Here is a 24,982-nt window from a genome sequence, read left to right as displayed (position 1 = left end):
AGTAAGACATCCAAGATAAATACTAGCAATTATTTTTGCAAGATTTCAATGTAGCATATAGATTTTTTATAGTATGAAAAATTAAGCGCATTATCACATTATATTTATTTTCTTGAAAACAAAAATAGCAAAAACTGAATGAAAGATAGAACTGCAAAGATAGTTATGCGTTAGTAACTATTTTCATTTTGAAAAAACAAGCAAAACAGAGATGGCTGAACCAGAGAAACAATTAATTGAACTAGGAAAAACATTATTATACAGAATCAACAAATTATATCGTACATGTTAAATGACAGTAACTAAAAGTTTAAGATAAAAAACTTTACTTTTCAGTTAAGTCATCATTGAAGTACAAATGCAAAGCGGGCAGAAACTGATCTTCATCCATCCCCAAAATATAGAAATCTTCGCTTTCGTCTACAACATTGTTGGCTTCAAGGTTCCTGTGCATCGCGAGATTCTCACCGTTGTATTTCCACGTGTAGCTTCCTGCGTGGGCATTGTACACCAAATACCTTTCTAAAATCTCAGACATGATTTCCTCTGAGCATACCTGTAAGATATAAAGTATAAATTTGAGTAATCTAAGTATGCATATTTTTCTACTTCTAAATATTTTGTATTTGTTTCTACCTAGCACCCGAAGGTAGTCTTTAGGACACTGAGAAGCTTATGCTTATCGAGCAGTGTCCTGGTCCTTGCTCTCGATGTAACCACACCTCGTGATTCCTATGCCTGGAATAACAGAGAGCTGGCGACTCTCCTCACTCTAGGTGAAAGTTTGGTCATGCCAGGGGCTCAAACCACAGACCCTTGGGTCTGTAGTCAGCGCCTCTAACAGCTGAGCCATCCTCGCACCCAAACTTCTAAATATGGAGAGAACAAGGTTGTCTTCTTTACAAAGGGGTAATTAGAGATTGTGGGAACATCTAAAAAAGGGTGCAAGCCACTCTGAGTCCACCCACCATAACGATTTCTTAATAGAGACATACTTCGCTGTTTTGTGGGAAAGAGATAAAGAATTGATCACCGTAGTTAACCAAAAAAGGGAGGGCTTTTCTTCCAAAAAGTCTATCATTGGTGCCCTGCGTGAGTTTGCTACCACAAGGAAGCATACTTTGCATTAATAGACGAGAATCTAAACGGTTTAGAGCGATTCAGGCCGGAAATTATCAGTTCGAAACTTATTTATCTTTTTCTGATTCATTTTTGCAGAAAGTTTATAATTTGTAGAAATGCTAGCAACAAAGAAATGAGACGAAGTAGACGATATGAAAAGAAACAACTTCTTTTTAACCGCTTAGGAAAGTCTGTTTTTGAATAAATCTCTTGTTCTGAAAATTATAAAAGCGCAAAAAAGTGGAAAATAGCGTATGGCACTGAAGTAGACATTTTGCTCTCAAATTTGATGTAAGCCAATACCGAGGATTGTATGCTAGCAAGCTAGGTTGATGCTAGGCATCTGCATCGTGGATATTATACATTTAGGGGAAGAGGGCTTACTATGGGCCTTGCCCGGATATTTTTGCATCATTTAGGTAATACTGCCCGATTAGAGCTTGAATTCCAAATTAGGGTGAGAGGGCCTGCAGTCCCCAGCCACAGAGCTCCGATCCACAGGCATTATATCTCCTACGCCTATGATGTTAAGGAGGTTGTAACTTCATTTTTAAGTAGTTTAACAAAAGATTGATTCGACAGGCAAAATAAAGGCATTTGATAAGTAGGGAACAATGAAGATCAGTAATGAAATGATGATAAACCTGCAGTTATGCAGGTGGCTCAATTTTCCAGAGAAAGGTATGAAAAACTGCAACTTTAAACATTAGATAAGATGGAAAACTGTAATGAGGAATGTTTTCAAGCTAATGGCTTCTTAATGAAAAATTTAGAAATGTGCTTAAAATGGCTTAACCCTCCATACATTTGAGGATAGGATGGGCATTTACCTGTCCAATCTTCTAAATACTGCATCCCTTTATTGAATGGAAAACAAGCTTTTTACCTCCAATGTTTGTTCCTGAGATGTTAGTGTGTTTATTATTCGAATTCTTCTAGTTTTTCTTGATAACAGTCCAATGCAGTAGGTATCATCTTTCCACCAAGGGCGGCCAAAATCATTTGCCCAATCTGTTCTTGGACATCTTGGGGCAATGTGAATGAATCTTCCCATAGGTGTGTATGGAAAGACACATTTTGTCTTTGGATCTACACATGTTCGTATCTGTGATAAAAATGCTACACTAAATATAGGCAAATACTGATAACATTGTAACATTGACATTTTTCATAGGAAGGTGGCAGCAGAGGGTGAATGATGATATTGGGTACATCTTTTTCAGAAATATGGCCCTCCAGATTCATGAAAGTCAATGAGATAATCATTGTTGTGGGGTGGGATTCTTAATCGCCAGAAAAACACCTTGTTAAAGGTCATTTAGAAGTACATTTTTACCAACTAGACTTGTTTGATGAGTCATGTCAAAATATATAATTGCCATAATTTGTATTGTGGCAACTGCTATTGTTCTGATTTATTACAACTAAGTTAAATTAGCTAAAGAAGCAAATAAAAGTCAAATGATAAGAAAATGTGCTTACATCTTTTGTTTTTGGATCAAACCAATGAGAAATGTCAGAACCTCCAACAGCCACAATTGGCTTCAACAAAACATCTCCTGCAAAAAAGCTTGTCAGATTAAATAACTTATTAACTTTATGACAAAATATGGTCAAGCTAGATATCAAAAGAAATAACTCATTGTTTCTCCTAAAGTAAGGACAGTGAGTGTAGTTTTCCTTTAAGTAAATTTTGCAATATACAGTATATATACAAATATATCTAGCATTTTATCAAAGCTTGTAATATTTTTTTATTTGTTTTTAAATGCTGGACCACTATTTATACCAATTTTCAAGTTGTACAGTGTTATCCAGTCTAAATAATCATAAACTACTTCTACTACATTTATTACAGAAAACGTTTTCAAAAAGTTTTTAAGACTGCCTTAAGGTCAATTTTATTGATGTACCAACACAAATACAAATAATATGTTGGTTTGTATGTTGGCTAAAGCTTTAGAAATCTTTTGTAAACAATTTATGATTCATTCTCAAAAATTTAATGGCTGTAATACAATCCAAAATGCTTGCCCAAATTTTACTGCCCTGCATAATTCGTATTATTAAAGCCTCCGTTCATTTTATTCTCCATTCCAGGTTGACATCCATGATATTGTATCTCGCTATCTATGGATCTTTCTCAAAAATGGACTTCAGAATTGAAATCTGTATCTTTCAACTAGTTTATACTGAAAAAGTCATGTTGTTTAGAACGTTTGGTCGCAAATTACTCTGCTTTTAATATTTAGATTTAGAAAATTATAAATAGGGGGTGCTCTCTCCTTGATTAGCCTAGCTACTGAGAGAGCCCCTCCTTAAGAAATTCCCCTACATACAATTCTTTTGTCTTCTTGATGTAATAACATATATTGTTTCTTTTAGATTTCTTGTGTAGTATTTATCTTGTATTAATTAGTTAAGCATGTTATATTTAATTGTATTTAAATTTTGTCGTTTTAGATGTAGTGGGATTTCAAAATTATAGGAAACTGAAACTGAAACAAGATATTTCTTTAAAAAAAATTCACTACAGCAACAAATTCCATTGAAATGTATAGGCAAAGCTAAATCTTAAAAATGGGTTAATTCGCAGTCTGACGGCTCAAACAACTTGAAATTTTCAGTACAGACTAATTTCAACATGACGATCTCAATTCTACGATCCATATTTGCCAAATGTGAACATAAAAATTGCTTGGATCAGAGAATTTTGAAAAAAATTGGATGTTCACTGAAATTTTCGCCGGTGTCACTCGAAATGTTGTTTTTTTAAATTCATATTTTTGCTAAGACTTCTACTGCTAAACTCAAATTTTATGCTGTTTCATGGTTGTTAATCGTCATGGATATTTTACAAAAAAAAATGATAAAAACCCTTTCGAAAAGACTGTACATTAGACTTACCGACATGCTTTTGGCAGAGCGGCGTCAAGTCATAGACTTTCCCCAGGAAAGACACCCACAAATCCTTCAAGGTGTTATGGACACTTACTTCATTCGGCGTATAGTATTTCGGTCTCGCCATGAAAACATGTAAACGGATGGAACAACTTTTAAAACTTGTTGTTTAGGCTGCAAGAAGCATATTTGTTGTCATGGGGAGAGGCCTCTTTTTGAACTAGTGCAACAGCAGCAACAGAATAAGAAATTTCAAGCATGGCGGATGTCGACGAAGCACGTTTTATGGATGCAGATGAAGACATTGTAGCTAATGTAAGAGATGAGCCCAGAAAAACAATTCCCACGAAAGGAAAATATGCAGAGAAAAAAAAGGCTGCTGTTGAGGTAATTTTCTGAGTACTGAGAACTTTTGAATTATTGAAAATTGGCAATGATTTGAATGAAGCTTTTTTGTGTGGTTGTGGGCCTATTTCTTCTTCCCTTGAATCAGTGGTGGCCAGTGGCGGCGCCAAGAGGTGTTATGGGGGGGGGGGGGGGGGGGGTAATTACCCCCCCCACTTTTCTGAAAATATGGTCTACATATTTCTTCTAAAAATGGATTAAAAAACGCTGGGTAGGAGTAGATCAAATTTCCTAAGGAAAATTATCTTCGTACAAATCACTGAAACGAGGCAAAAGGGGCGTGGTCCCACTGACCGCGCCCGTTACCCTCCCACTCTGTAATAGCTGGCGCCACCACTGGTGGTGGCGCTAGAGAGGGGCAAAGGGGGCTACTGCCCCCTTTGGAGAAAGTTGGCCCTCGTCAGAAGGTAATCTAAGAAAAGATTTTAATGTACTCGTATCCTAGTAGCAGGCAATTTGAATGCATTTAAGGTCGCTGGAAGCCAGATTTCAAAATATTCAAATTTTTCATCTCTCGATAATTTTGTGGTCATAACGTCATATTGACTAGAAATATTTTTATCTAAAAGCTTGAGTATAAAGGTATTTATTTAACTTAATAATCTAAAAGGATAAAATTCCTATTTTGCAAAATAATTTTTTGTTTTGAGGCCGCTTTTGCAAATTTCATCAACGGCGTTCTGTTTAGGCCCTGACTACTGTTTACAAACTTCATTCGTGCTTCCGAACACCAGCACATATTTATTTGAAATTCTTTGCATACATTGGAAGAACAATTGATCTTTAACATTATCATGGTGTCCCATTGGTTAAATCTCCTAAGCTACTGAAATATTCAAATTTTAACTTTAACACGTGATTGTGATATCAAAATTCTCGAGAATCACTTCCAAACCGTAAACAGGACAAACAACAAGGAATAAACTGTTTATTTCTTGTTTATATTTTCAAGTAGCTGCCTTTGGAGAGAAGTGCAAGCAGAGGAAGAAGGGTTGCGCAGTGGCCTAAAGCTTCGTTGGGACTCAATGTGCATGATTTCATACAAAAAATGTCTCAAAAACTCAAAATTGATTTCAATAATTACTTTTTTGGAGTAAATCTTGAAGAAACAAACTTATTTCTCTGATGAAATAACAAGTTTTGATATTAGAGGTCAATAAATGTTCCACGGAATACCTTGACCAAAATTCCCATTGTTGTAATTCTAACTTCAAACAAATTTTCTAATTGTTGATTTGCTCGAATATATCAAATTGCAGGCATGAAATGATAGGTAGTTTAATAAAGAATCTGAAACATTTGACCATTTTGCGATATCTAAACTAAATCAAAAGTTATAGGCAGTAATGCGCACAGTGGTCGGAGAATGATTTAAGCCTCATTTGAGTTCTGCGGTGCAATAGCTGTGCATGGTGAAGTCACTCCAAAGATCTGTGACAGGCTCTCAGCCTTTAGCCCAGTTATAGTTATATATACAGTATCAGAATTTTGTAAAATTTTTCAAATTTTTTGGCAGTTTATTCATTGAATTAAATAATTCCAGTATCAAGACTTTTGGTGTAAGAGGTCAACGAAAACTGTTTATGGCCAAAGTGATGTTTAGTAAACTGTTCATGGTGCTTGAAATTTTGGACAATGCCTTTTCAAAAGAAATTAATTGTAGGTAATTTTATTAGGGTAGAGGTATATGCATGTGTGTTCTAGAGATGTTTAGGTAGTCAATATTTTACGGAAGAGTTTTTTCTAATTTGCATTCTTCTCTGAAAGCATTTGTAGGAGTCCATAGAGCAGTCCTATTACTGTGAAATTTTCATTGCTAAATTCTTATACTTTTATCATATTGGGTAAAATCCATTTCCAAACATCTCCTGTGTCCTACCAAATTTGTCATTACTAAGTAAGGGTGCACATCAAAACGTTTAGTGTTGGTAATCCTACTTGGAAATTCTACAATATCATCAAAGAACTGCAACTTTCCCCTTAAAGGATGATATGAGGAGAAAAAGTTATGCAATATAACACTATTTCAACTTTCAACATACCCCCCTTCCCAGAGTACTGGGCCTGTTTTAAGTAGTGCTCTTACTTACAAGTGGTGCCCAGCAAGGCACTTGTCCTACCTGCCATGCTCAACATGGAGCAAAATTTTTTGCAGCTACAATAAAAAGGCCATTTGTGTCTGCAAGCTAGGACCAAAGGGCCATGTACACAATTTTTGCCATCAACCAATCAAGCCACACTTTGGTTGCGATTCATTCCTTACAGGAGGGGCACTGTCACAACCAGTAATGGGAAAATATTAAGTCATTTTATGAAATAATAGGCTTGCCCCCCCCCCCCAATATTTGACCAAGTGTCCACCACTGGTCACAACTTATAAACAGCAAAGTCATAAACTGTAATTGGGTGAGGTGAAAGCTTAATTAGCTGACTTTTTTGCAAATTGTGTACACTGCGAGTAAACCTTTAATAGCCTCAGTTTTGGCATGATGCGGCTTGCTGATTATCTCATTTGATTTTCATGGCTAAACAAATTCATGTCGGTTAATAAACCCAGAAAATCGGCCTTTCCTCGGATTGATGTAATTAACTGATAAGTTAAAACAGCAAAAGGTTTTAGGATAAAATCTTTATATAAAAAGATAGAAAGCTACTATGGTGTAGACAGAACGAGCCCGTTTTTGCCCTTGGACTCCGTTGGTAATATAATGTTATCTGTTTGCAAGTGGCACTGTTAGGGCAACGTTTATAGTCATTTGCTGGCCTTTTTTATTTACCTATTTCGATCCAAACTAGGCATTGGTTTTTCCTAGCTTGGGTTTTTGATCTATGTTCTGACGTTTTATACTCTGAAAGGAGTATCAGTGGAAAAGCTGAAATATGTTTCAAAATGTTTGTTTTTTCAAAGCCATTTTAAGAATAACACTGTTCAATATATAAATGGAATTGATAAATTGATAAAACTCGAGAGGTTATGGAGAAAATTTCTAGAGTTGAAGCTAAATAGTCAATTCTTCAAAACCTGCCCTTATAGATGGTAGGCTCTCGTGGTGGTTAGCTTTATATGTGGGCACAAACAAACATGTCGACCATCAATAGCGGTTGTACCACTACTCACAGCTAATTTTTGTACATTAGTGTGCTAATTTGAGATGATGCTGAGGTGATGTTTACTTAGGTTGCATTGTATTTTGTTGATTTACAGGAAGATGATTGGTCTGGAAACGACGACGAATACGAGGAAAACAGTGACGATGCGTATGATGACTGGGAGGACAATTACGGATTCAAAACTGGCAATGTTACAACAGGAGTGGTTCATAAAGTTGGAACTTCTCAAAATAAGCTAAAAGCAGCTCTGCAACCGCAGGAGAAACAATTCGGCAAGTTTTTGAATAAAATAAGTGTCAGTGAGTTCGTTGGTCCAAGAGAAGGTGGTAGTTTGGCTAAAGGTGGTACAAAGAAAGAATTTGAAAGGCGTACCAAAGACAAAGCAGACAGAGCAACTGTTGAACAAGTACTGGATCCCAGAACGAAGATGATTTTGTTTAAATTACTGAACAGAGGTTTTATCAAAAGTATTAATGGATGTATCAGTACAGGGAAAGAAGCCAATGTCTATCACGCTAGTGGGCCTAATGGTGAAGACAGAGCTGTTAAAATTTACAAGACTTCAATATTGACATTTAAAGACAGAGATAAGTATGTTACAGGAGAGTTCAGATTTAGGCACGGGTATTGCAAGAGTAACCCACGGAAGATGGTTAAGACATGGGCAGAAAAGGAAATGAGAAACCTTACTAGAATGTTCAACAATGAAATACCTTGCCCAGAGCCATATTTACTGAGAAGTCATGTCCTTGTTATGGATTTCATTGGCTGTAATGGTTGGCCGGCACCTTTATTAAAAGACTGTGTTATATCTGAATCAAAATCAAGAGAACTCTATATGCAATGTGTACGGCTAATTAGGGATCTGTATTGGAAGTGCAAATTAGTCCATGCAGATTTGAGTGAGTTCAACATGCTTTTTAACCAAGTCATTGACAAGCTTTACGTCATAGATGTTTCCCAGTCAGTTGAGCATGACCACCCAGCTGCCCTCACATTTCTTCGTAAAGATTGCACAAATATCAATGACTTTTTCAGAAAACATCATGTAAGCACAATGACAGTGAAAGAGCTATTTGAGTTTGTCACAGATCCTACAGTTAACGATGAGAATATTGAGGAATACTTGGAGAAAATCCAAGAAAAAGCTGTTAATCGCAGTGTAGAAGACGTCACTCAACAAGATTTGGTGGATGAAGAAGTATTCAAAAATGCATTCATACCAAGAACTTTAGATGAAGTAATAGATTTTGAGCGGGATGCTATGAAAGCACAAGATGGCACTTCAGAGGATGTTTATTACCCTATGGTGACTGGATTGAAACCAGATCTATCTGGAGCCAAAGAACATCCCAGCATACTTGACACAGAAAGGGGAGATGAAAGCAAAATGGAAGAGATAGAAGATGAAGAAATGTCTGATGAAGCATCAAGTGCAGAGTCAGATAATGAAGACACTGGCAGTGGTAACGAAATAAAAACAGAGGAAGAAATGTCAAGAAAAGAACACAAGAAGATAGTGAAAGAACAAAACCGGGAAAGAAGAAAGAACAAAATGCCTAAACATGTGAAGAAAAGGAGGGAGAAAATTGGAAAGACAAGAAAACCTAAGAGATAAGTGTAAAATGTTGCGTTTTTAAGTTTGGATGAGAAATAGAAAATTATCTGGTTTAGATTTGAGAACTGAGACCCCGTTTACACTGTCCCGTGCAAGTTTGGAACCGTGACAAAACTGTCGCGGTTTGCCCTTCCGTTTACGCTAGCACTGTGGAACCGAGACGATTTTGCTCTGCTATCCGGAACAGTTTTGTTCCTGCTTTGAAAGCGAACGAATTTTGTACCTTCACGGTTCCGTTTTTAAACGGGACAATGTAGACACCTATCCGAGACGATTCTGTCACGGATTCACAATGAGGTTTTTATTTATGGCTGCTTCAGGTAATCGAGGCTTCGATTGTGGACGATTTTTTAGACGAGGAAATTGTCAAGATGGCTGTTGAAAATCCAAACTACGTTTTCAAATTCCTTATCGCCATGTTAAAACAAGTGGCAGCGATCACTGGGCTGGTTATCTATTCAGCAGCCATTTACGATGGTTACCACCGTCTTCGACAACGAGATTTAACTTCTTAGAATAAGGAAGAATTCTGCTGAAAAGACGACGACTTCGAAGATTCTGGACAGTTTTGTCTCCGTACTTATTTTTTATTGCTCCCAGTCCAAGCCTTGATTGCCTCGGTTGACGAAATTTCGCCTCTTTTAAACAATGTTCTGCCATTTAATTTAGGTCGTACCGGTAGTGTGTAAACGGAACGGCTAACCGGAACAATTTTGAACCGCGACAGTGTAAACCCTTGCGAACCGTGACGGTACAAAATTGTCCCGGGACAGTGTAAACGGGGTCTAAGCAACCAATGTGATCAAAATATTTCACTTATTATTATGAAAACAATCTTCCTGTACGCTGATCTCAGAATTCATAGTTTCAAATTAACATTTGTCTGTGTGTTTTTATTTGAGTTCACCTATCTGCTTTGGGACTATCTTAAATGCGATACTGGTATTCATACGTTAATTTTGGTCTCAAAACTTTCATGTTTTCATTACTTTCATTACGTTGTGGGCAAACAAATCAGGTAAGGTTTGCGATGGTCTTGCAAATATCCCCGATGAACTTCGTTTATGCCAGCATTAAAGGGGAGAAGTTGATAAATTTTATCCTGGTCAAATTGTTCCAGCGTATTTAGAAAATAAAACCACAATCGTCCAATGCGAAATCAGTAAAAGTTTTAATTTGCAAAGAAAGATCGTTGTTTTAATAAAATCAATTGATGAAATCGAAGAACATAAATATAAAGAAACCTTGAAATATTTGTTTAGTGAACTGCCTTGTTTAAAATGCATGTTTATGTCTTGTACTGTAAAGCTTTGTTTTTCTTGTTGGAATAAACTCTTGAACTCTGCTGCCTCTCCTCTCGAGTCACGTGTTATGAATTCCACATGACCAAAAGCGAAAATCTTGTCTGTTTTCACCAAAAGCATTTGGAAGAAGTTTCATGTAATCAAACTACTTGTTGCAAACTTCATGTATCAATCAGAAAAAATTATTTCCGGCTTTTTTAAAATTTGCCATCAACCTCCAATTATCTATTTATTATTAATTATTAATTATCAATTATCTATCTGCCATGAGAATAATATTAGAACTGCCATGAGACAAATATTAAAGGAGAACTGACACGCAAAAATAAGTTTGGCTAAAATGGTAGCTGGTGACAAGCAAATTCCGGGATCGAAAAATTTTTTTAAATCACAGTTACCGTTTTTGAAATACAGGCGTTTTAAGTTGAGAAACGACAATTATTCCGACAACTTGAGACTCAAGGCGAAAATCGTCACGAGTGGGCGATCATCTTTGACGTCACAAGTGACATGTTCTCAGCACGTATTGTGTTTCTCTATAGAAACCTTTAAGAAAATGCTGCGGACAAATGTTTATTTTGTGCATTTGAAAGGAGCTAATTTTGCATTTTTGACACATAATTGACTTTTTCAATGGTTTGGGACTCTGAATCCGAGTTTTATTACACTGATTTCGAAACAAATGGAGAGTTTCAGCCGTCTGAGTTTTTGCTACCAACCAGCGCTGCCGCTTGGGCAGACAGTCGTCCCATGGCTCAACAGTGACGATGTTATGAACAAAGTACAGACGGGAATTACAAACTGATATGGAATTTCTATTAAAAAATGCTATTGCTACAATCTAAATGAGATCAGTTATCCAAAAACTAGAATTTCATTTCAGATTGAGGCGTCTTTGTCCAGACTGCTTTGTCTGTAAGGCCTAATTCGCTGAAATGCCTATGATGCCCTAAACGGAACTGCAAGTTATTCATTGTTAATGTAACATTCCATGATTGTTTTTCAATGTTTCAAACGCGTTTATTGTATAGTGATATTAAATAGTAAAGGCGGGTTAAAAGTCGACTTGTGCGGATTATATGCCATTTTCACCGGGCGTGAAGGGTTTCGGGAACTGATAAGTTACCTGGCAGTCGAAAAATCTGGATTTACAGAATAGGCTCTTAGCTCTTAGTCAAAGAACTTTATTTCTTAGTCGAAGAAAATGCTGTTTAGCTGTCATAGGAATATCAACTGGCGCATTATCTTCTTTTGCAAGCAATTTTGACTTGGGTGGGAGATGGTCTTTTTGCAAGACTAGGTTATTCCCTAGTATCTCAACCTCTGTTACAATAATCAAGTTCAGTGAAATTATTATTTAGTCACACTCGCAGCTTCCAACAACCAAGGTTTTCTCTTGAATTCATATTTCTGCACCCAAAGCAGGTTGCAGGATCGCTTTTACCGCTGTCTCCACTAGATTTCGTTTGTCTTTTGGCTATTGCTTCAACCCCCCTCCCCCCGTCCCCCCATCTTGCGATTTTATTTGTAATTATAAAAATAAAAACTTTGAAAAAACGGCATCAGTTTTCAAACAAAGTCGACTCCTTTTTTTCACAAGCTTAGAGTCTCTTTCAATGTTTCAAAGCATGCTGGTTCGAAGATATCATGGCATAAAAATAAATTTCATGTGGATATTAGCGTCCTAGCAGACATGTAGCTAGGATTTTTTAGTTTCTTTATACTTATAAATGAAATGCCTGACAATTTTTTGTCTTTTCAACGCGGACTATTTTCAATAAAACACGAAACTTCATTTGTACCTTCACCGTTGCGGTCAAAGCCTTTACAACGGCATTGTTAACATGTCACTTGTGACGTCAACCGAGAATTTTAACAACTCCTGGCGATAATCCTGTTTCCGCTTCGGGAAATTCCCGAGTCCTGGCTGTGACGTATTTGACGGATAAAAGTGCAAATATCAGAAAAAGGACGAATCTAAGAAGAAAACTTTTTCCAGATTTGAAGTCAGCAACAAATTTTGCATCGAATAAGCCAAAGTTATTTTTGCGTGTCAGTTCTCCTTTAAGAAAAAGGCATATTATTTTCATGATCACAGCGAAAAGTATTCTGTATCGATAAAAAATATTGTAAAATAGAAGAGATTAATCCGAATTCGAAATATATAATTAGAATTCGAATCAAACTAGTTTGCGAAAGATCATTGAAAGTTGAAAATGTCCATATAAGGGCACTTGAAGGATGTTGTCGCACGTGTCCACAAGCCAGTATGAACCTGATTGGTTAAAAAACCAATTCGATAAAAACCAATCAAATCAAGAACTGTCTTGTTCTAACCAGCCTTCTAAGTCCTGATTCACATATGGCGATTTTCAAATCCTGCAAACAGCAACGCAAAACCAAGTTTTAAATCTTTAAAAGCTAGTAGAAAAAGTCGAAAAAGAAGGAGTTTTTGTAAAAAATCTAAACGGATCTTTTTCTTCTCTTTTGTATATTTCGACGAATTAGCTCTGCAACAGCTTCATTGACTTTGCTTTGATATGGAAGCCATGTCTAAAAGAAATATCCAATTAGAAGTGTCTTTACATAGATACTGCTTGTGCTAGAAAAAAGCAAGTTAAGTGGAAACATGGCTTGTTTGGGAGAATCTTATTTTAGAATGTTTGGGAGCGTAAATCTTAAACTGAGTGAGGCAACCCTCCGTCCTGGAGTCAGAGCATGCATAATAATAACTTCGTTCCATGCGCATTTGAATCTAGGACGGAGTGTTGCCAAACTCATTAAAGACTTTCTCTTGCTCGTCATCCTAAGTGCATAAACGTCGGGTAATTGCTAAATGTAATTAGAAATTTATATCAAGGTGCAGATCGAAGGAAAACAGGTTGCAGGCCCAGAAGTGAGTTGTTTTACTAGTTCAGTGGCATTATGAGTGATAATTACCTTAAGAAGCTCTCTGATCTCTTCAACAGTTTTGTTTTTAAGGCTAGTCCCAGCCATTAATTTTGGGTGAATGTTCCTTTCCTGTCCATATTCTTTAAGAGAGTTTTTCGGGCCAGTCTGAGAAACCTCTGAACTTTGTACCACAATGTTATTACTCTGTTTGCAGAAAAAATCATTGATAGTTGAAATATGGTGAAAAATTGAGATGTACAGAAAATAAAAGTTGATTTGTCGTTTCTATGACAAGAGTTGACAAATTTCATGTGTCAACGTACAAGCAGGACAAGATAGATATATATCGTTTCGTTGGGTATGTCACAGTGCATCGAAAGGACTGCAGGCTGGGTATTACTAGATTCTCAACTACTACGTGTACTGTATGCAGTTGCGCAGTCAAGCTACTGTAATGTCATGTCGTAATATTTTATCGTATTAAACACCGTATATGCACCGTATAAAATTATAAGTATGTTTAAAAACAGTAATTTAACCATACGGAAACCGTTTTTTTGTCATTCGTTATTTATTTGTTTCGATCAAAATGCAGAATGCAGAAGGAAAACAAACTGTTAGTAAAAAAGACTCTAAAAAACGTATTAACAATAAAAAACGAAAAATGGCACAGTTTAAACGTTCAAAATTTCAATATATTTAGAAATTTTTTTTATAAATGTGAAACGACGAACGTCTTTCAGTTTCAAGTCTCAATATTTTGTCAAAGTATACAGAACCAGCTCACCGGTTAGCCCTCTCATGAATCTGAATAAGATGCGCTCGAAATATTTCATATTATTAAAACAAACATATTTGAACATAGCATCGCAAGTAGAAAAAAAAGAAGAGCTTTCAGCTTACGCTGAAACACTTGAAAATCATCGCAATGACGCTAGACTTCCGTAATGATGCAAAACCAGATTCGTATGCTGTTGTATTACTACAGAGAGTGATTGACAAAAAGATTGGCAGAACCCAACACCCATCGTATCTTCCCACCAACTGTATGAAAAAGGTTGGTCTTTTCATTGCAATAGGTTTTCAACTTTAAAAATGAGAAGGCTACTTAGGCCATAAGTCACACAGAAGGTTTCTACTTACTGCAAAATTGGCACAGGATGTTAAATGTAATTAACCTTTTTCCCAATACTGTTCATTGCGTATTGAACTTCAACAACGCTCAATGGAAAAAACGGCATCGTGTTTAACATAACGCCGAGAGGGACTAGTGTTCGATCTAGCTATGATTGAAGTCTAATATAAAATCCAATTCACTCACGTTTGCTCCATTAAAGATATTCAAATACACAGCTGGTTTTTCCACACAACCTCTGCTGCATCCACAGTCATCTGTACATCCTAAAGAAATGGTAAATGAAGAAATATGATCTAGTGTTTCAAAAGATCAGCTGGATACAGTAGTCTATTACGTCCATGCCTTATTGAAAGAGCAATTAGAGCCGGGGATGTGAGCAAAAACAGTCATTAAGGAACATTTGAAGCCATAAGTGTACGAAGAGGAGGCTTTCATACATAACTCGCTACGTGACAGCAAAGATCTTTGGTGACAGCAAGTGGTTACTTAAATGAATCTATTTCAAGAACTTTTTCTTGTATCCTCAATAATAGGAACACAAAATTACAGAATACTCACCGCAGTCCCGGCAATCTTTGCATTTGCAGTCATTCTTTCCCTTAGTAGTCGCTGAGGTAGCTGGGGTCGTTGCCAGGGTTGCTGCTTGGGTGGTCGCTTGGGTCGTTGCTAGGGTGGTTTCTTGGGTCGTTGCTAGGGTCGTTGCTAGGGTCGTTGCTGGGGTCGTTGCTGGGCTTGTTCGTGCTTTGGGAGTGAAAGTTATCACTTCTGGTGTAGCTGTTTCTATATAAAGAATCATGAAATGTATGTTACTCAGTTACTTTCTGATCTTACTGAACTGCTTATTTTCTATCTATTTGAAGAGCTTAGAATGGGTTGTAGTTTAATGCTACGTTTTCCTGACCTATACCGTCTATTAAGCTGAATTTCGTACGAAGAGAATCGAGTGGCTTTTGTTACAACTAAATGCTTGCTTCTGTTACATTTCTAGGTAATTGGCTGGCTTTAATGTTATTTATATTTCTCCATCATATGAAACATGTTGTAGAGTTATCATATTTCTCCATCATATGAAACAGAGAACCCTTATACCCATTGATGCTAGGCATCAAATCTCTGGATATGACTTGTGAAAGAATGGGACAAACGTACTCAGCTGTCCTCCTTTGCATGCAAACTCGGTAAGATTCTTGACAAATTCATCTGTGACGAGTTCATCGAATCGCTTCAGCATGTAAACCTGGTTAGGTGAGCCTGTAATCAATTCCAGCTGAGTTTTGTTCACCGCACCACCTACACCAATGGCATATATGGTGATGTTTCTGCTTCGAAGGCCTCTTGCTTCAACTTCGGGTTCAACCACGATTTCGTTTCCTACATCGTAATTACCAGCAGCTGGAAGCTGTTTCCCATCGGTAACGAGAATCAAGATATCTTTTACATTCGGTCTATCTCCGTTCTTTGCAGCAAATAAATCTTCTCCAGCGACTTTGAGCGCCTTATCTATTCTAGTTTGGTACCCATATAAGGGCATCTTTTCGACATCGTTTCTAAACTGTACAATGTTATTTGTAAAGGGAACAAGCATTTTCACATAGGATGCAGAGCTAAAAAGAACGACACCTGCTCGAGAACCTTGGTTAAATCCAGCAGCTGATGCTACTCTTTGGACAAAGAACTTCTCCTTGGAGTAATATTGTTTGATGCTTTTTGAAGAATCAATCAAAAACCCAATGTCAACTGCCTCCCTGCATATATTTGATTTTTCATCAGCTAGAACAAAGATGAATAAAATTGCATTTTTAACCAGCGACTCTATACATTTTTGGCAATGAGTACTTTGTGTAAGAAGGGCACATTGTGTAAGAAAACAACAATAATACTTGTTTGAAAATTGTGTCGTTTGTTCGTATTTTGACTTTCGCCTTAAAAATTATATTGTTAAAATATTAAAATGTTTATGCACTTGTCTGTTAATCATTAACTTGCTCTAACTTCAGGGATTGGTCATAAAGTATTTACTATATGGGGGTGGACGATTTTCCAAAAACTTGGCAAACAATCAAAAGCCAATCCTAGATTTCTATTTTATCTTTGTGGCCCAATAGCAATATCGGGATTTGTCATGACCCCATTAAACGCGTCATTGTCAGAACCCACTACCAGTGAGCATCATAAACTGATTTTTGAGCCAATTTAAAAGGGCGTCTTTGCCGCCGTCAGTTACAACAGAATGTAAGACTTGTAGAAGTCTGAAGTTTGACGTCATGAACATGACGTCATGTTTTTAGATTTTTCGAATTTTGACTACATAACCGAAAGGAACACCATTAAATGCTTCTAGAGATGCAAAATCAATTAAACATGTCAATAATCTGGTTTGATATGGCCAATAAAAGATTGAAGGTTTGCTAGCGGGCTATCTAACTTTTTGATAAAGTTATGAGATGAACAGAAATCAAATTACAGAGGTTTGATTGGGAAAGAGCTCATTTGGCCAAATCTCTGCCAATTCGTAACATATTTAACTGATTTTCCACAACTAGAAGTGATTCATGGGGCTCTAAGGGATTCTTGAGAAGTTTTTGTGATGTCATAAATTAAGAACTCTGTGAGATTGGTCCTTAAGAAAGGAATGATCAGACTAACATGGAAAGGATCATGAATACTTTGTGAAGGATAGAAACCCTTTTTATAACCGTTTTTTATATGAGTTTTGAGCCACTTAAGTCGGAACCTATCTTCATCTGTAAACATTTTTCTTCATTTTCAAGCTGCACTGAATATGTCCAAAGTGAGAGCTGTGTAAGGTCCCGTTTACACTGCTACGGATCACTTTTTGTTTCGTATAAAAAGTGACACGGATTGGCCTTCAGTTTACACATTATTTTTTATAATTTGATTTTAATGGCCCCACGAAATGACATTTTTCATAGCTTGATACAGGTTTGACAGAATTTTTCATGGCCCACCCAAATATCGTCAACCCCCATAAAAGAAGCAGATACTTTATGACCGTTCCACTAAACACATCGGAAAAAACAATGTGATAAACAAATAGCTATGTTACAACTTGACTTACCAGCGAGTATTAACCGTAGGCTTTCAGCATTAACAGAAAGTGGGGAAAATTCAACTCCTGTAGATAGAAAAATGTTTTCATTCAGAGAGATTTAAAGTCAGGAAAGGTTTTAAAAATACGAAGGTTCACAAAACGTGAAAGAAACAAAGAAAATTGCCGCACACACTCCAAAGGTAAGTGTTGACCAGTTGTTCCAAATCATATACATTTAATAGGTCAACATAAACTAGGAGGGTCACAACAAGATATGTCGAGCTAAAATGTATTCAATGCTCAATTAATGCTTGAACTAATCAGGTTCTACAGATATACGGATCAATTAAAACTATTTAAATACAACTTTCAGGGCCTCCGACGAAGGGGGGGGGGGGGGGGGGGGGTCTTGCCCCCCCACTTTTTGCAAAACAATAGAGTTTTTTTCAAAATCTTTTGTTATGAGTGTTGAATTTTCCCGTGGCCCCCCCTTCCACTTCTCAACCTTTGTCGGAGCCCATGTCTTTGTTTAAAACAGTTTTAAATACAACTTTCGATATCACAGATCACTAATTTTAGAGGTTAGATAGATAGATAAACTTTATTTACAGAGGATAAACCTTTGTGAGCCTAACAACTAATCTTCCCCGGGGGTTTTACGTTCTCTTGTTGCCTATTGTGTTGGTTGTTGGTTTCTTTACTATGATTTAATCTAATTTCAATTATTTAATGTGGGTTGCCGTTTAGCAATGCTGAACTTCAAAGAATCTTCAATTTAAATAAATAGAAAATTAACAAATTAGTAGCAAGGAATATCTTACATCAATTGAAGTCGTAAAATGAATTATGAAAAACTAATCGCAACCTAATACGCAGTAAGGATCCAAATACAAAATTTATTACTAATTTCTATTTTTGTTGAGGTTTCAAGGCGTCTTTATTAAATGAGTGCTTTTAAAATATTCACTTACGTAGACTTGTAGCGATTTCTCCAGTATCTGGATCAAAAGTTTCTTCAGCTAGAACAAAAGTGGTTTAAGAAATGATACATTTTTCATTTTTTCATCTGCCAAAAATGGTCGAGTATTTACAAATTTTCCAGTAAAATTTTTAATAGGAATTGCTAGGAAACTAGTTTTAGTGATTTAATAAAGGAATGAAAGAATAAGGGAATAAAAATCGTCTTCCAAAATTGCCCTATTTTTGCAAATCAAAGAAATTGTCTTTCGAAGTTTGATTATGATATTCTTTAACGAACAAGTTGCATTCAAACCAGGCCTACTCTCCTTCCTTCGAAACGTCGATTCATTTTTAATAGTGACAAATTTTTAGATAACTTTAGCATTCTGTAGCTTCTAGTGACTGTATGTAAACTGTCAAAAAATCAACTTTTTTGTTTTTTCCCTTTAAATGTAAATATGGCGGTTAATCTGGCTGGTTTCATAAAAAGGTCACTTTCAAAGATAAAGAGTTCAAAAAGTTACTCTGTTTTAAAAGATAATAGAAAAGATGTCAAAGAACCTTTGAAAAAAGCCTCCCCATTGGCGCCGTGGTTGTTGGGGGGTATACTTTGAGATGACGGAGAAAACCTCAAGGATTATTAGGGGCTAAATGCTGTATATATAGCTCTTTTGATACAGCTTGCTTCTTATAAAGGTCTTTACGCCCCTAATGTCCTAAGCAATTTAAGTAATCAGATAATCATACCGAATCGGTATGTTCCATTGATAAGTTTACTGATCGTTTTCAGCGCAGGCATGGCACTACCTCCATCTTTTACCGGGAACGCGCTGTTTTTTTCAAGAACAATGTCATTCAAATATTCTTTTTTGCCATCTCCAATCGCAACCACATACAATGTGATACCGTAGTCGTGAAGGTGTTTTACAGCGTCTTCTGTTGGTAAATTATCTTTGCCTGGGCCATTGTTCAGAACCAATATAACAGAGTTACCAACGCTGAATCTGGCACCGGAGCTTTCTGAAATTAAAAAGGGAAGCTATTTTATGCATTAGAGCTGGACTTACAAACTAGGGAATCAGGAACACCATCAGGGTTATAATGAACCTCATCTTTGTTTTATCGCCATTCTTAAAACTTTTCCTCTTTATGATTTTGCCTTTTACTTTTTTTCTAATCTTTCCTTGATAGATCTAAAAAAAAATTCTGAGTATTGTATGTTTTTTTCTTGAAACCTCTTTTAGAATTAACACCTTACCTATTATTAAGAAACACGGTGAATAACAACTATAGAGAAGGCTAAAAACTTTTCGGAGGAGTTAAACAGGTTAACAACTAAGAAGGGGGCGATTTTTGCATGGCTTACATTTGGGAAAAATCGGGGCGGGTGGTGCTAAGATCCCTGCTCGTGGGGTGAAAATCCCGGGGGGAGGGGGGTTCTGGGGGTTGTAAAACGTTTACTTGTAACCTATAGACCAAGTTTTGCTTCGAGATCTGAAGGGCACCACTCAGTTTTGCAGGGCAGAATCCTTTTCACCCCCCAAACCTATTGGCCAATTTACGCCCCTGTCCCTACCTATAATCATACAAAAATAACTCATAAATGAGCAAAGGCACTTCTCGATACGCATGAAATTTTCAAGCATAATAGGTTCACTTACTTTTATCGCCTGTAAGGGTTAATTCTTCATTACTGGTAAGGTTTTCTTCTAAACTTACGTGAACTCAGCATTTGATAAGCAGTTTCAATTGCTGCAGCCAAATTGCTCTTGTCATATGAAAAATTCAGTTTTCCGGAGCTGGCTTGTTGTTTTGCTTGCTCTTTGATGATATTTAACGCCGTCTTATAGCACGGTGCATCACCATATGTGCAGGACAATGGTATCAAAGTATCAACCTTTTTCCAGACCAGAATGACACCAAGTCTGATACAGTCATGGTTCTTCAGCTTTAGTGACCATGTCAACTCTTGTAGTGCCTTCTCTACATTTTCGAATTGATTCGGAGTATTGTATGCCAGTTCATAAACCATTACAACATCTTGGCGCTGAATACACTCTTGTGAATCTGGAAAGAAAATAGATATAGACTTCACAATCAAGGTCCCATGCCTAATTTGCTTTATAAACCCCCTTGTATATCAAACGTGTTTTTTATGCTGCCTCTTTACAGAATTTTTTATGTATGGTACTGGAACGTGCTGCTGGTGGGCGGGGCGACCATATCACTGAACCTCGTTCAGTTTATCAATTTTAGGGCCTGTTTAAAATTTCGGTATTAAATTATCGTTTTCGTCCAACTTCGATTGTTGACATAATGGTTCAGGCTCTTTCTTTTTGCAGGGAACTCGGAAGTCATGAGAATTGTAAGAGGAAGGAGGAAGGCTGAATCTGGTCCTTCAAATGGAGCTTACTGACAGATGATGGTGGCAATTGTACAAAACTCAAAATGATATCTCAACGAGTGATAAAGGTGTTTCCAATTCAATAAAAATAATTTTAAAAAAATTGAACAGGCAAGTTCAAACGTTAAAAAATTAATTGAGTAAATAAAATAAAATCTGAAACGTATTGGAAAAATTACTAGCAATAGAAGAACTGCAGCAAGTAAAAGCAAGCCGTCTTTTTGTCAAGTGCTTCTTCAACTTCAAAAGTACGTTACCAATTCCCGATGCACTGCCGGTATGCGCGCAGAGAAGCGTAAAATAAATAGTTTTGGCATGATAAAACTTTGAACAAAGACAAGCCTAAAGCCCCAGTCAAAGGAACTGAGCCTTTCACTGAGCAACGCTCAACATGCTTGCTCAGTGAAAAGTTCAGTTCAGTTCTGTGGTTTGACCACTTGTTCTGCTCAGAGATGTTGGACGGCGAACCGAACCTCGCACGTACGACTGGAGACAGTGGCGGATTTAAGGGGGAAGGGGGCAACTAGGGGCAGTTGCCTCTCCTTCGACGAGTTGAAGCAAGTCTGGCGCCCCTTTTTGGAAATTGTGCGCCCCTTTTGAAGAATGAGAATAAGGTGAAAAAGTTTCTGAGACTGATAGGTTAATTTGCTTCAAGGATTATCTCAAAGTCATGTTGTTTATTTTGAAAATGGATCTGAAATTGTTGTATACAGCGTACTCTCGTCACCAATTTTTGAAAAATTTTCAGCGCCCCCACTACCAATTGCTCCTCCTGCAAATTTGCTCTGGATCCGCCCCTGACTGGAGAAAGTATATGAATCACGAGAACAGCTTTGAAATCCCGCGTAAAGTTACAAAACAAACAGGGCAGCTTAAAATCGGCAAAGAAAGTTCTTGTTAGAAAATGAAGAAGTAGAGCCTCATTTCTACTTCTTCATTTAGATTCATTCTTCACCCAGAAAGAGACGGTTTGGGGTCAGGAAAATTTACAAGCAACCTAAAGTTAAAAGTGAATGCATTCGACATGCACAACTGTGTCGGATCCCGAATTATTTTTTCAGATGTTTCAAATGTCAGCTACAAAATTCGAAGGATTATTAAAATATGTTGCTCCTCTTTTTTCTTTTGATTCGGGAATCTATGAGAACAGAACCAATTCAGCCTCCTGAATGTGTGTGTTACATTGAGTTTCATTGTAACGGGTGATGCATTCAACACTACCGCTGCAAGCTATCGTATAAGCGGCCGTTTTCAGTCAATCTGATTTGATAAATGTTAGTGAACACTGAAAGTCGCCTTGAGTTCGACTGTCATACGTGTCACGGACGGCCGCCTGTCCTGTCAACGCGATTCTCAATTTATTGCCTTTGAGCGTGCACCAATTTGATCGCGCCGTGAGCGCGGCCAAGTGGAGGTCTACCTTACAGCCACTCGTCACGCTGTGATTTTCAAATCGTATTCATTCGTATCATAATGTGAAACGTTATCGATGCTTTCGTATTGTAAAAATGAACAATAATCTTAAGCAGTTTTGCAAGAAATGTTTTTTATTAGAAATGTTTCATGTTTTATATTTTGAGCATGCAAGGAACTGCAAGGTGATAAATTCGATATACTTACGTGTTTGGAGAAATAACACCGAGCCAATGGATAACAATAGGGTGATGTACATCGTGCCAACTCTTGGTAATAAAAAGATTCCACGTAAGGTTAGGCAGAGAGATGCGAGAGAGCAAGCCGACGTGTTCCTCGCGTGCTTCTCTTAATCAACTGACTTTTATCAGTCCAAAACAAACTTTGAAAAAGAGTTATTTATTTATCAACATAATAGGACGCCGATCTTCAACAAATGTAACGATTTATGGGTTCTTCTTAAGACGGTGTATTGTAATCGAACCAATGGGCTAGGCCAACGGACTTAAGCCCGAACATATGTAATGGTCAAGCGCTGCCGCACAGCTTCCGACAGTACTGTGTTGTATTTGCGGAATATTACCCTACTGCGCTTGTATGGGTAAAACCATACTTTTGTAAAACAAATGTTTTAATGTATGGCCAAACAAATGCAACAATATTGATCAAACATGAGAACAAAAGCGATGTTTTACGAAAAGTTTTATGGAAATCAACCTTGGCAAATTATCGTAAAACGTCGTAAAACATCGTAAAACGTCGTAAAACATGGTGGCCAAACGAATGAAACATGTTCATGCAACAATGATATATGATGTCTTATGCCGATGTTTTATTCGTCACTATTGGCAAGGGCTTAACACGTAGTTCACATATTTGTATGATATAACACATTACTATACAGTCACAAACATGATATGTTCAAATTCAATTCTGTATAATAACAATCTTTTGGTGGTACAGAACTTAAAAATGGCTTTGAAAAAAGCAAACATTATATGAACTAAATAAAGCCTTTAGTCTGACACCCTTCAGAGTTTAAAACGTCAGAACATAGATCGAAAACTCTACGCTAGGAAACATATATACCCAGTTGTGGATCGAAATAAGCCAATCAAAATCGCGGGCACGTGACTGTTGAGGTACGATGAAGCACATGAGGTATGATTTTTCTGGAGAACGGCTATCCAGAGGATGTCATTTCAGTGTACAATAAGGAGGAAATAGGAAATTTCTCGGCTGATGTAAAATTTGGTCCGTAAAACTACCCTGGATTGGTAACAGTTCTGGTAATAATTCAGCCTCTCCATTGTCGCAAACTGTCAATAATTGTAACAATAATAACAAATGTCTAGCATGACTGATACAAGGTAGATAGAAGCAGTAACAAAAATTAACCCAGTTATGTTATCTCAAACAGAGCTAGCTGCTTCAGGTGAATTTCTAGTAAATTTCTATCTATCACTATGATTTAATCAAGAAATGTCTTTCTTGCTTTTACATCTGCAAAATGGTCAATTATGGAGCTATCGTCAAGTTTTTTCAGCAGTATCAGTTTCTATGGACAATAAAGTCAGTGACATGGCCTGTTTTGGCCAATGGTAGAGCGAAGGCGATTCTTTTTTAATCTGAGCATACTAAATCATCTTTCAGCTGATGCAACACTATCAGGCAAATTCAGAAACAACCTTAATGCAATGAAATCTTATTATTGTGTCTTTTAAGGCTGTGCATAGTTCGGCAATTTATAACCTAAGTCATCTTCCTTCATCCTTTAGTATAACAAAAGTATACTGAACCTTTAAGGACATTTAGACCCTTAGCTACATGAGAGTTCCCAGCTACGTTCAAATTATATCAAAATAGGGCAGCTATTACTTCTAATCTAATGGCTATCAAACATAAGTAATAGCAACTAGAGCAGGTTAGCCACTATAGCAATTTAGTAACCAAAATACAGAGCAACTCAAAGGCAGTCTGTCCCCTATTGTGCTCAATTTTATTTTCACGGGAGTGAAATTCACGCACCGCTGAGCTTGATGGATAAATAAACGATTTGAACCAATCAGAGACAACTTAGACAGGGAATTTTGCATAATATTCTAGCAAACTGGGTAACCGAAGTTTTTAAAGTTTAAATCATAAGAGTAAAGGACAATGATCATTTTAAGTCCTGGTAACATTCTAGCAAATGACCGGAAGTTGCGTTTCCGGAAGCATGAAAAATGCACGGTCAGCAAAATTTCAACTACCGAATCTGATAATACTGTTGGAAAGAACATGCAAAACTGAGCAAAAGATTTAAAAAGAGCAATGTGATCTGACCTATATGCAAAAAGTTATGGCTGTGGAAACTTTTCGTTTTGTCAAACAACTCGCTTTCTCTAGCCTGAGTTCCAGACCCCAAACTAGAAGTATTTGGAGTCTGGGGCTCAGGCTAGCTTTCTCGAGTTTCCTGATAGTGCAGACGCATAGCAGTAGAATTGTGCATGTTATTATAACAGCATGAAGTTTGGTACAAGTACACAATCCGATATGCTGAATAAGATGAAGTTCATATCAAGCTTCAAAAAAGCCCCCAAAAGCTATTTTTGGACTGGGATACTGGTGCCCAGTCCTCTTTCTGGTATAGCACTACAACCTCCTTAACATTCACTACCAC

At 37.0% G+C, this 24,982-nt stretch overlaps 3 protein-coding genes across 4 annotated transcripts; 1 reads left to right on the top strand and 2 right to left on the bottom strand.

The window, feature by feature from the left end:
• Nucleotides 1-236: 236 nt before the first annotated feature.
• LOC148957255 (cytochrome b5 domain-containing protein 1-like) lies at nucleotides 237-4,215 on the bottom strand. The gene is made up of 4 exons (XM_089115654.1): nucleotides 4,030-4,215; nucleotides 2,605-2,681; nucleotides 2,009-2,227; nucleotides 237-556 (listed from the first exon to the last, which is right to left on the bottom strand). The coding sequence occupies exons 1-4, from the start codon at nucleotides 4,148-4,150 to the stop codon at nucleotides 326-328; spliced, it is 648 nt and encodes a 215-aa protein (XP_088971780.1). The 5' UTR covers nucleotides 4,151-4,215; the 3' UTR covers nucleotides 237-325.
• Nucleotides 4,216-4,264: 49 nt separating this feature from the next.
• Nucleotides 4,265-10,402, top strand: LOC148957254 (serine/threonine-protein kinase RIO1-like). Its single transcript, XM_089115651.1, has 2 exons — nucleotides 4,265-4,410; nucleotides 7,634-10,402. The coding sequence occupies exons 1-2, from the start codon at nucleotides 4,282-4,284 to the stop codon at nucleotides 9,155-9,157; spliced, it is 1,653 nt and encodes a 550-aa protein (XP_088971777.1). The 5' UTR covers nucleotides 4,265-4,281; the 3' UTR covers nucleotides 9,158-10,402.
• Nucleotides 10,403-12,561: 2,159 nt separating this feature from the next.
• Nucleotides 12,562-22,773, bottom strand: LOC148957253 (collagen alpha-5(VI) chain-like). Of its 2 annotated transcripts, XM_089115650.1 has the most exons (11): nucleotides 22,528-22,773; nucleotides 20,223-20,570; nucleotides 19,251-19,523; nucleotides 18,515-18,562; nucleotides 17,571-17,627; nucleotides 15,641-16,261; nucleotides 15,201-15,271; nucleotides 15,050-15,164; nucleotides 14,675-14,754; nucleotides 13,402-13,557; nucleotides 12,562-13,014 (listed from the first exon to the last, which is right to left on the bottom strand). In XM_089115650.1, the coding sequence occupies exons 1-11, from the start codon at nucleotides 22,577-22,579 to the stop codon at nucleotides 12,925-12,927; spliced, it is 1,911 nt and encodes a 636-aa protein (XP_088971776.1). In that variant the 5' UTR covers nucleotides 22,580-22,773; the 3' UTR covers nucleotides 12,562-12,924. The 2 variants fall into 2 exon arrangements, with proteins under 2 accessions (XP_088971776.1, XP_088971775.1); XM_089115649.1 differs by having other exon boundaries at nucleotides 15,050-15,271; nucleotides 22,528-22,772.
• Between the last annotated feature and the right edge of the window lie 2,209 nt (nucleotides 22,774-24,982).

The sequence above is a fragment of the Rhopilema esculentum genome, unplaced genomic scaffold (genome assembly GCF_057945365.1).
Source record: "Rhopilema esculentum isolate cy_ngs unplaced genomic scaffold, ASM5794536v1 HiC_scaffold_36, whole genome shotgun sequence".
Taxonomy (NCBI): domain Eukaryota; kingdom Metazoa; phylum Cnidaria; class Scyphozoa; order Rhizostomeae; family Rhizostomatidae; genus Rhopilema; species Rhopilema esculentum.
This window is presented reverse-complemented; position numbering and strand designations above follow the sequence as displayed.

Bases quoted from the DNA above. Each gene is read 5' to 3' on its own strand.
- LOC148957254 (XM_089115651.1), top strand. From the start codon at position 4,282: ATGGCGGATGTCGACGAAGCACGTTTTATGGATGCAGATGAAGACATT. The intron at 4,411-7,633 runs GTAATTTTCTGA...GTTGATTTACAG, and splicing joins AAAAAAAGGCTGCTGTTGAG to GAAGATGATTGGTCTGGAAA.
- LOC148957255 (XM_089115654.1), bottom strand. From the start codon at position 4,150: ATGGCGAGACCGAAATACTATACGCCGAATGAAGTAAGTGTCCATAAC. The intron at 2,228-2,604 runs GTAAGCACATTT...TTTTTATCACAG, and splicing joins TTGATCCAAAAACAAAAGAT to ATACGAACATGTGTAGATCC. The intron at 557-2,008 runs GTAAAAAGCTTG...TATATCTTACAG, and splicing joins CTCAGGAACAAACATTGGAG to GTATGCTCAGAGGAAATCAT.
- LOC148957253 (XM_089115649.1), bottom strand. From the start codon at position 22,579: ATGTACATCACCCTATTGTTATCCATTGGCTCGGTGTTATTTCTCCAA. The intron at 18,563-19,250 runs GTATGATTATCT...CTTTTGTTCTAG, and splicing joins CAATGGAACATACCGATTCG to CTGAAGAAACTTTTGATCCA. The intron at 13,558-14,674 runs GTGAGTGAATTG...TTCTGCAAACAG, and splicing joins ATATCTTTAATGGAGCAAAC to AGTAATAACATTGTGGTACA.